The 10967-nt window shown below is 37.7% G+C and overlaps 2 protein-coding genes across 2 annotated transcripts; both read left to right on the top strand.

Annotated features, from left to right (window-relative positions):
* Positions 1–2248: 2248 nt before the first annotated feature.
* soul5 (heme-binding protein soul5) lies at positions 2249–4000 on the top strand. Its single transcript, XM_085455457.1, has 7 exons — positions 2249–2322; positions 2429–2488; positions 2612–2693; positions 2773–2893; positions 3249–3385; positions 3469–3632; positions 3789–4000. Coding segments are annotated over exons 1-7 (660 nt in total). The 5' UTR covers positions 2249–2320; the 3' UTR covers positions 3883–4000.
* A 2802-nt stretch (positions 4001–6802) lies between these two features.
* nr5a5 (nuclear receptor subfamily 5, group A, member 5) lies at positions 6803–10512 on the top strand. The gene is made up of 7 exons (XM_085455456.1): positions 6803–6995; positions 7753–7868; positions 8144–8285; positions 8548–9305; positions 9486–9605; positions 9700–9847; positions 9938–10512. Exons 1-7 carry the CDS (start codon positions 6896–6898, stop codon positions 10183–10185), a joined length of 1632 nt encoding a protein of 543 aa, XP_085311582.1. The 5' UTR covers positions 6803–6895; the 3' UTR covers positions 10186–10512.
* Positions 10513–10967: the final 455 nt, after the last annotated feature.

Raw genomic sequence — 10967 nt, 5'->3', positions numbered from 1 at the left:
TCAGGCCGACGCAGTACATGGGTGTTGTAGTTTTTTTTAGCCAACAGCAGCTCCGTTGAAAACAGCAGCCACGCCGTGGTTGTTGCTGCTCCTGTAGCAGCCTTATGCCCTTAAAAATGTTAATTAATTATATAAATGTAAATCGAAATGTTCTAAAAAAAAACGATGGTTAACAAAGTTTACTGTAAAACGAGATCTAGGTCTCCTGTTGTAGTCCATGGAAAATACCACATTCATACCCTTATTTAAAATGCTGTTGCAGTTCGTCATTGTAACCACTATAGGTCACACTTGTTTTCTTGAACTCAGAGCTGGCGGTTACATCGACAGGCTTCAGAGGTTACCGCTATAATGAAATGGTTACAGTACGCATTACTGAAAATAGTTCAGCAACTGACTCAAAAAGGTGAAGTAATAATGTGTTAGTGTTACAGGATCTATGAAGTTGCACAACATACTTGGTGTTTTTTCCTTAGTTTCAAATCACTCTTTTCAATGAAGCAGTTTTTCTGAATCTCGTCTAATGTCTGTTTATATTTGAGGTGCAAATGCTGAGAATATCCAATGGATGGATATGAGTATTTGCGTAGAAGGGCTGTGTTTAAAAAAGTTTTTACCCACAGACAAAAACACAGTGTCACAGGCAAGGCAAAGAGAAAATTGTATATCTTTCTGAGTATATACATATATACATACAGTCACGTGAAGTAATGTCGCTGTAAGGTTAATCATTTGTGCTATATTCTGATATTCTGCCCTGGCAGGGGAAAACATTGTACCGTTCAGCTGTTGCATAACAATAGGAAATGTGCTCTTAATAAGTATTTAAAGGACATTTTTACAAAGAGAGGTTTTCCAACTCCTGTCAGTTTAGCATACATTTATAAGGCATTATGTCTATAAATTATAAACTTACTTGTCATGAATGACAAACAAGAAAATCATAAATAAGGATTCCTAGAGTTTAGTTTAGTGACTGTTTGTATTTTTCTGTGAAAAGAAAAGGTTATTTGGCGCGAGGTTCACCCTAAAGTTTACATTAGCATTTATAAGAGGTAACTATGACAGACAATAACGTGGAAGTGCATGTTTAGAAGTGGAGACATTTGTTTCAAGTTACATGAATTGGTCCTGAAAAGAATAAAATCATATTATTTTTTTTATAATATTTATAGGGTTCACACTGCTTTGAATGATAGCAATGACTATTTCCTCTTGGGCAAACCAGTCAGCTTGAACGCACACGTAAAAAAAACCAAAAAAAACCTTCATGCTCAAATGCTTTAAATATACTCTACACATCTGCAGAACCAGATGGGTCCTTTCAGACTAGTAAAAGGAAGGAAATACCACACTGCGCACTGTGGGCTCACGGCACTATTAAGATGAAAAAGGGTTCAGTTTAGGATTACTACTTCTTGCATGACAGATGTTTATTTGCTTTACAGTTAGAAAGAACAAGGGTTGGATTAAGTATCCCAGTAGCTACATAACAGTCAACCAGCAAGAACTGCAGACTTACAACAATAAGACCAACAACTAACTCAATACTCAAGTTTAAGGATTTTCTCTTTTTTGTATTCTTTTTCTTAACAAAAGGACAAACATTTAAATCCAAGTTTCTGTTGTATTCAGGTTGCATGACACCGAATGGGGACAAGCAAGAAGAATTTGGTGTTCTGAGGGTACAAAACACATATCACACGATCTGTACCAACAAAAGGTACAATGTGAATTCTCTTGAGACGTGAACACTAATATGGTTCATCATTATGTCTCAGGTACTTCCTTGTCTCTGTTTAAATGTGTATACCAGTGCCAGGGGGTAACCTAAGACATTTTTTCACAATGTGAAAGAAAATAATACTGCATGAGAACTATTCATTTTGAATATTTGAGCTAATGCTTCACATGATGTTCAGTCACAATTTGTACAGACTGTTGTGGCACTCTTGGGATCCGATTTGTTCAAGTTTGAACCTAATATTAATTCCACTTAATACTAATCATTATTGCAAAGGTAATTTTACTTATATCAAAGTTTAGCCACTGGATCTGAAACTTATTTAATTATCCTTATTTTGTTATATTTTATGTTCCTGATGTTCTGTGTTACAAAACTGTTAACACTAGTCTAATTTACCCTCACCTGATGTTGCATAAAATTAGTTACTGTTTTGTATTCCCTCTGTTACTCCTTTGGATGTTTTGTGTTCTAGCTTTAGGGAGTGGTCAGTTTTCATAACCAGCTCTTTATAAGCAGAGCACTGGACAAGACTGCAGACATTCCATTTTTGAAAGCAGACAACAGTCAGCCAAGATGTAAGTACAATTTTAATTTCCACAAGGTCTTTAAAGCAAATAACCCTATATAATGTAAGAAGTAAATCAAATAGACAAGCAAAGTAACTTTAAATGTGCCTTTCAGGATTTTTGTTTCAGGACTTGTTTGTTTTCTTCTGGTTCTAACAGCTGAAGCTAGAGTTGGGTAAGAGACCTGAATTTGAACTGAAGACAGTGAGCACAGTTTTAGTCAATACCTATCGCAGGTAGTTGTTGCTATGGACTTGTAAAACTTCTTTAAAAAGCATTTTCCTCTGTAACTTCACAGCAACTCCTCTGAGTTAAGCTTCTGCACTGAGACACCAGAGTGCCTGCTGTTCGATTTGATTTGTAAGACCAAGGATTATGAGGTAAAATATTTTTTTCATATTTTAGGTGTAGCAAAGTTATAAAAACACCAGTTAAAATATGTTTGTTCATGTATTTCAGGTGCGTCACTATGACTCTGTGAAATGGGTCTCAACTAATGAGAAATCCTTCTTCATGGAAATGGCAATGCCAGTAGCATTTAATCGACTGTTCAAATACATCAGTGGTGAGAACCAGATGGGTGCGTATGTGTTTATCTAATTGTGTTTCACATTCAATACTCTATTAACCCCGTGTATATGAACACAGATAACAGCTATTTGTAAATGGGGTTTCTTTTCATAAAATACAATCTATATATAGTGAGGGTTTTAAGCCAGTTTTGAACACGTGACACGTCTAAATTTAAAATGGCCTTTGACCAAACATAATTACTGTATTTGGTTATATTCAGGGAGCAGTGGTAGTCTCGTGGTTTTATTGGATATTTTAGTAAGAAAACCTGCGTGTTTTTATATTCTTTTCTTCATTTTGTGTGCTTCTTCGTTGTGATGTTTGTTTCAGTTCCCAAAAAACATATTTGTGTTTGCATTCAGGAAAGAAAATTCAAATGACCAGTCCTGTTGTTGTGAAAATACCAGACAAGAGATTTTGGCAAATGGGCACCTACACAATGAGTTTCCTGCTGCCGACGGAACATCAGGAAAATCCTCCCAAACCTACTAATTCAGACGTATGTTTTTTAAACTAAAAAAATAGTGGCAAATATTTAATAGGAAATTATTTGATGACAGATAGTTTCATCATGATTTGCAGGTGTACATCACTGACACTCCAGATATGAAAGTGTATGCATATAGCTACGGAGGATGGATGACGACCTTTTCTGACAGCAGTAATGCTAATGACCTGAGTAAAACTCTTGATTCAGTTAAAGCAAAATACAAAAAAGGATCCCACTGTGCTGTTGGATACAACAGGTAAAGTAATCTCCATCATTAGAAGAAAAACATGTGAACGAAATCATCAAAAACAGCTTCAGTTTAAACTATTTTCTTGATTATTCTAATGTGAATCTGTGTCTGTGTGCGTCCCTGTGTTCCGTGTTTCTGTGTGGTCTTTCATGTTTCTTGCAGTCCAATGAGGATGTTTAACCGCCACAACGAGGTCTGGTTTGTTGCTGAGGATGAGCCGGTGTGTGAAGAAAAAAGCAGTGAGGAAACAGATTAATTGACTCACTGTGAATTGTAAGACCCATGCAAAAATATAAGCTGAATGCACCGTATACCTGTGGATTAACAGCAGCTTGTCTGTGATTTCCTTCTTTTAATAAAACTTTAAGCATTGACTCTTGATTCTTTCTAATCAATCCACCTCTGTTGATCTTACAACAGCTGCAGTGACAATACTGAATGAAAAAAATAACCCACAAGTATCCAATCGCAGTCGTGTTTAGCAGTACTACTCAATGCCACTAGATGACACTATTAGGCTGCACAACTGCATCCAGAATTCCAAACGCTTCCCAGGGCTTCAGTCTTTGCATAATTTAGCTACTTTTGCAGTACTTTGCATTTAAATGAAGGAAGGGGGACACTGAACAAAGGCTGTGAGCTTAACAAGGTAGATTTGGTTTTGGTATTGGTGGGGACGGATGATTCAACCACCGAGCCCTTTTTTTCCTTTTCGTCTTTGCTTCTTGATAAAAAAAAAAAAAAAAAGGGGGGGGGGGGGGGGGGGAGATATACTTGCTTCCCGGTACATATGCTATTCTACATGCTTTTAAACCATTTAAAATTACAATTCATAGTTTTATATGTGAATTATATAATGTTAAATTACTATTAAACAAATGACTGACTAAGTATTTTATACTTTAGTTTACTTCAACCATATTCCATATAAATCAGATATCATACAAAAATAAAAATAGCTTAAAATACAGTCATGACAATAAAAGAATATGACTTTAAGGACTTAACAACATTTCTTCAGTTATACTACACCAACATCTCTGATACATTAGCACTAAGGGAACACTGAATGACCTGGTGGTTTTTGCCCATAAAACTACTCATCTAAGATTACCACAAAGTAACAGATCTCTTAGCAAAATTATGCAACATTTTAGGCACACTATTGCCCCTATCAAGTCAGTGAGCTGGGATGTTTTACTCTAAATATGAACTACTGTTACAGCAACAGACATGGACTACTGGTGTCCCACACAACAACTCAGTGTCCATTATGTGAAGGAGCCAAACACAGGCCTTCTCCTCTCATTAACTGAGATAAACTGCTGGCATATTTGTTTTACATCTATACTGTCCAGTCTCTCCTAGTGGACATGGTAACACGTTATTCATGGTTACATACAATTTTAGACTGACGTGGGCCAAAGCCTAAAACGATGTGCCGGGAGTTTGCTCTTCTCCCCGGTTCAGATATTTGAAGTTTGCACAGCTACATTCTCGCCTGAAAAAATTGTAAAAGTTTATTTTGCAACCCAGAAAGAGTAATAAGAGGGGCACTGAAATTCGGGATTGTCCGAGAAAAAACGGGAGAGTTGGCATGTATTGCCTTGCATAGCCTGTAACTTTATTATGATGGACAGGTTTTATGAGTGAACTCGACTTTAAGTGACTTACAGGTTTCTTTGAAAAATACTTTCTTATATCCAGGTTCTTTTTGCTGCCATCCTCCTCTCCTCCTTGCAGGTCCTCGCAGCGCAGGATTGCCGCTGCTAAAACTAAACAGAGCTCCCTGAAAGGCACAGCCAATCACATTGGCCATATTTGTCACATGACGTAGGACTCCAGTAGAGAACGTAATTTAACTTTTTCTGCACCGCTGGGTGAATGAGACGTTGACAGATCGCTTTTTTTTTTTTAATTTGTTTTTCTTTACTCGAAGAGATCAAATTATTGGTGGGGACAATTCAATAATCGCTGGATATTGGTGGGGACATGTCCCATGCCAAATCTACACCCTTGGAGCTTAACATGCCACTTAGAAAAGTAAAGAGACCCCTTTTTTTTTTCTTTGGAATGTCATAATTTGTTTACTAGTTAATGGGTGCCATGACCACCTGCCCTTGGCTTTGGAATAAAGGTCACGAAAACATTCTAATGCGTTTTACTGCTTTGTAGCCTCTTATTACCTGTAGCATAGTTAAAAATTTTGGATATTACAATTGCTGTCTGTAGTTTCTCCTTCTCTGAAAGGATTTTCTCATGTTATACTAAGAATATATAATGTTGCTGTTGTTGGAGATACATTGTTTGCTACTTAATTATCCACTGATGCATACTTTAAAGGAAACACTACTTTATACAAATACAAATACCCCACTACATTTCTGGGATGTCATTCTAGATGTCTGTCAGCTAATTACTTTGACATTACACACTAATTAAATGAAACAACTCTGAGATGGGTTTTAAATAAATAACACTACATAAAGAGGTTAAATGGACCAATAATTACATTTTAAAAGAATACAAAGAAATCCTACTATACTAAATTTCTCATTTTCAACACTATGGCTCTTTGAAAGAGATTGATCATTAGGTTGGTAACCAATTCATCAAACTATCCAAAAGTTAAATAATTCTGTTGATACTCTTTTAAATAAATATTGCTCATAAAGGCAATAAAGGCATAAATTCCTCCTTATTCTTTTAATTTAGAATACATCTTTGCATAGAATTATCAATGCATTCTGCTGGTAAAACCTGTGTAATTATATTTCCATGTCACTGCAAATTCATTTTGAGTCTTTTATATAACACTGACCCTAGCATCAGATCTTCATTCACCCAAACCCTACATTATCAGCTCAGAATTACAAGTATAATGGAGGGAATGACAAATAAAATCAGAATGTCTGTAGTTTGAATAAAGTGATTATGTGTACTAAATGATTCTTATCAGGTGAGCTCAGAGTACCTTAATGATACTGACATGATTTCACTACAGGAAGATTCCAGCAGGTGGCTATTTGACTTATCAACCTATGTGTGGTTGATTGGCTTGCTTGCTGACAGACTAGCTGGTAGGAGTGCCAATCAGGAGAGGTTTTATGACACTCACTATAGATCGAAGTCCACATGTAGGCCTTAAACAAGATCAGTCCACAGCCGCTGGTTGGGCCTGCTCACCTGCCACCTGCAGTGTCTGCGGTCTCCTGATCTCTGCTACAATGAAGTTCAAACTGGGCTGAGTCAATGTCCCACTTATTAAAATGGACCTACCAGGTTATCACCTACAGCAGCACCAGCCTCTTGTTCACCACCCTGGTAACTATCAAGAGGATTTGATCAATTTGGAGGGATCATCAACATGTGAGTACTAGATGAAAGTGGCTATGGGTCAATAGTGAACTGGTATGTAGGTGTCAATAGATATATTTTAAAAATGTTGTGTGAAACTACCTGTGTTAAAAAGTTCATACTTTGAAAGTTGAAGCAGGTTTTAACATTGTCTGTGAATGTATATTATGAAAAACAGTAGTCACTTTCATTTGAAAAAACACATTTAGAATAACAAAACAAACAAAAAGGTTTTAAAGTGGTTCCCAGAAGATTCCCTTCTGTCATAGAGGAGATAGAGAGAATAGTTCTGGATATTATGTAAGGGTCATATCTGTGATCATAGTCAAGCAAATCAAGCCCAGTGATAAGGTACTGTCTACAGCAAAGCGATGGTCCTGCCCACTGTTCTTTCAGCAGCTGGGCAATAAACCCTGTTAGATGACACTTTTACACTTCAGCAGCACAGCATTCTAGTCTCTTTAGCCACTCAGGATTTACAAAATTCTAACTCATGTCTGATTGCTAATTATCCTCCTGTTTTAGATGACTTGAAATATTATACTTGGCACGGCACACATGATTCCTTGCAACCTTACCAAATATACTAATTTCCAACATATTATATACATCACATATTTGATATGAAAAGTGTATTCAGTTTAAGCAGTAGCTTTGCATATCATTGAAACAAAACATTGTTTAAAAAAGAAGAAGAAGAAGAACACCCTCAAACGGTGAAGTTTGTGTCATAATGTAAATCTTGTCATTAAATATTACTGGTCCTCAGCTCAGGAGCAAAAGACAGAGGCAGAGAGTAGACTGGACTCAGAGGACAACTGTCCTGTCTGTGGAGACAAAGTGTCAGGATACCACTATGGACTTCTTACCTGTGAGAGCTGCAAGGTAAAGGATAAGGTTTGGGCAGTGCAAAATATGCATTCTGTTATGCCACCAAAAGTCATCTTAGCTTTGTTAACTGCAAAACCAAAGTGACTTATGAGTCCACAATAAATAACACATTAATGGTTTTGAATTAAACACCAGGTAACTATAATCTGGTACTACAGATATATTAAGAGATACATGTCCCGTAGTTCTACGACAATAATGATGCACATGTAGATATCTATGGTTTTGTGGTGTGCATAAAGGTTCCCTCTCTCTCATTTTCTTTGCAGGGCTTCTTTAAACGTTCAGTGCAAAACAACAAACATTACACCTGTGCAGAGCAACAGAGGTGCCCCATGAACCTTTCTCAGAGAAAACGTTGCCCATTCTGCCGCTTCCAGAAGTGTTTAGCTGTGGGTATGAAGAAAGAAGGTACACCAAATTGCCACCACTTCATTCACAGCTAATTTGTAGACCATTCAGTTGCAACAGGCTTTCTCTTTCACTGATACGCAAGGTTGTTTTTTTGCCTCCCTTGAGACTTATCTAAGAACTCATAAAGCAGTGCTGACCCAGATTGTAAATTATGTAAATGATTGCAAACTCTAAATGGAGTGAGATTGTAATTTTTTAAAGATGATCTTTTACATATTTTTGTTTATAATTAAATATTTGTTTGATGTTCTCTCATCAGCGGTCAGAGCAGATCGTATGAGAGGAGGCAGGAACAAATTTGGGCCCCTCTACCGCCGGGACAGACAAATGAAACAGCAAAAGGTGTATCACCAGTCAAACACTGATCCCTACAGGATTAAGGTAGAAACTGGACAAATACATGGTCCCCACGCTCTAAATGACCTCCAGGTGGTAACCAGCTGCATCAGTCATCCATTAACTTCTGAAGCTGTTAATCAACCCCACATGTATACTTCTTGCATGGGGCAGTCAAGTGAACCCATGTCTCTGAACTGCACTGTGAACACAAACAGAGGTCTTACTCCTCCATCCCTGCCTTACCCTGGACTGTACCACTGCACTTTCCCTGGACACCCTGAGGAGAAGTTGGAAGTGCCTTTTGGCTACAGCCCAGTTCCTGTAAACTATACAGTGGATTCAACCCCAAACAGCTCATTCACACCAAGAAGTACACTAGAATCATCGCCCTCTTCAACAAAAAGCTTAACCACTCCTGTATCCCAGGCTCCCACACAAACACCAACCAACCCTCTATCATCAGCGCTTACACCTAACTTCTTAAGCCAACTGCTGGAAGGGGAACAGGATGAGAGCCAGCTGAATGCCAAAGTTCTGGCCAGTCTTCAGAGAGAACAGGCCAACCGAGGCAAGCACGACCGTCTGAATACATTCAGCATTATGTGCAAAATGGCTGACCAGACTCTGTTTTGCCTAGTGGAGTGGGCCAGAAACAGTTCCCTCTTTAAGGAGCTGATGGTGAGGAACCATTAACTCATGGGATACACATGAAATTAATAACACTTTTCTAGCGATACAATGATTAATTAGCTGTTAGAGTAGATCTATCCCATTTGTTCCTTAACATGCATGCGTCCTTAATTGAGGCCATCCAGTATAATCTTTAATTTGCAAATACACACAAAATCTTTCCAATAGGTGGAAGACCAAATGGTGCTGTTGCAGAGCTGTTGGAGTGAGCTGCTGGTACTAGATCACTTATGTAGACAAGTGACGTATGGCAAAGAAGGCTGCATATATCTGGTCACAGGACAACAGGTTTCTACTTTAAAATGCTGCATTCTTACATTTAGAAATGTTTCAAAGAAATGAAAGTAATAATGAGCACATTCTTTGTCTTATTCTGATGCAGATTGAGGTGTCAACCATCATTTCCCAGGCAGGAGTGACACTGAGTAGCCTGGTATCAAGGACCCAAGACCTAGTATCCAAACTTAAGGCACTCCACTTGGACAGACACGAGTTTGTCTGTCTCAAATACCTGGTGCTATTTAACCCCGGTGAGCAATTTTCCTCGAAGACACATATCCAATGTAGCTTTTGTTCAACGTTAATTATGTTTGTGTTGTGTGGGTTTTTTTCTGCTCTAGATGTGAAGTCAGTGCATAACCGCAGGCAGGTAGAGCAAACTCAAGAGCGAGTCAACAGGGCGCTGATGGAGTACACTCAGCAAAATCATCCAGGACATTGTGACAAGTTTGGCCAGTTGCTTCTTCGGCTGCCTGAAGTTCGCAGCATTAGCTTGCAAATTGAGGACTATTTGTACCAGCGCCATCTTCAAGGAGATTTGCCCTGTAACTCTCTACTTACAGAGATGCTGCACACCAAGCACAGCTGAGAAGATGATATCACTTGTGGTACCAGAGTGGCCACAGTATGCTGCTGTAAAGTTGGTACGTTCTTTTCTGCCTTCCACATTCACCTTTCCATTACTTTTTATGATTGTTGAAAGTAAGGGAAAAGCTATCTATCACAGATCATCAGTGCAAAGAAGTATTTGCGTACCCATGCAATGCTTTGGCCAAGTCTATTGCCTGCAGTGTTACCACAGCCAAATAGCTCATCAGTTTCTTTAACAGTATTCTTGAGAAATGTGAGAACCAAGCACTAACGTGTTGTTTTTAGTAATCAGGAAGAGCTTAACTGTCTAAAGAGGAAAGAAAAATGCATCAATAAAGTTTTACATTTTTACACAAGTCTCTGTGTGTACTTAAGAGGAAAATTATGACATATTGGTGCTATTTTCTCACTATTCCGCAAAGAAACTTCTTTCCAGCTGATTTTACCTTTAACAATTTTTTCAATTATTACTGCTCCAAGTACTACAATAAAAACAAATGAATGTGGGAAAGAAACATGAAGATGAAAAACAAGATGTAGATGATTTAAAATGGATTTTATTCATCTGGTTAAGTTGCCAAAGAAGTCAGTTAAGTCCGTTTATGGAATGAACATTTATAGTGTGCTGGCACAGATCCAAAAACAAGGGAAAGAAAACCAATGTTATGACAACTTCTATGAAATGACTACATGACTTATAACCTAAACCAAAAAAAAGAAAGAAAAACTAAAGGAAAAAAAAAAGGATAACCTGAAACTAAACATCAAATGCACCGTCTA

This window comes from Copadichromis virginalis, linkage group LG4 (genome assembly GCF_057382275.1).
Source record: "Copadichromis virginalis isolate Kocher_CV1m ecotype Utaka linkage group LG4, C_Virginalis_male_GT1.1, whole genome shotgun sequence".
In the NCBI taxonomy this organism is placed as follows: Eukaryota; Metazoa; Chordata; class Actinopteri; order Cichliformes; family Cichlidae; genus Copadichromis; species Copadichromis virginalis.
The sequence above is the reverse complement of the archived record's forward strand: the minus strand, read 5'-3'. Positions and strand labels throughout refer to the sequence as shown.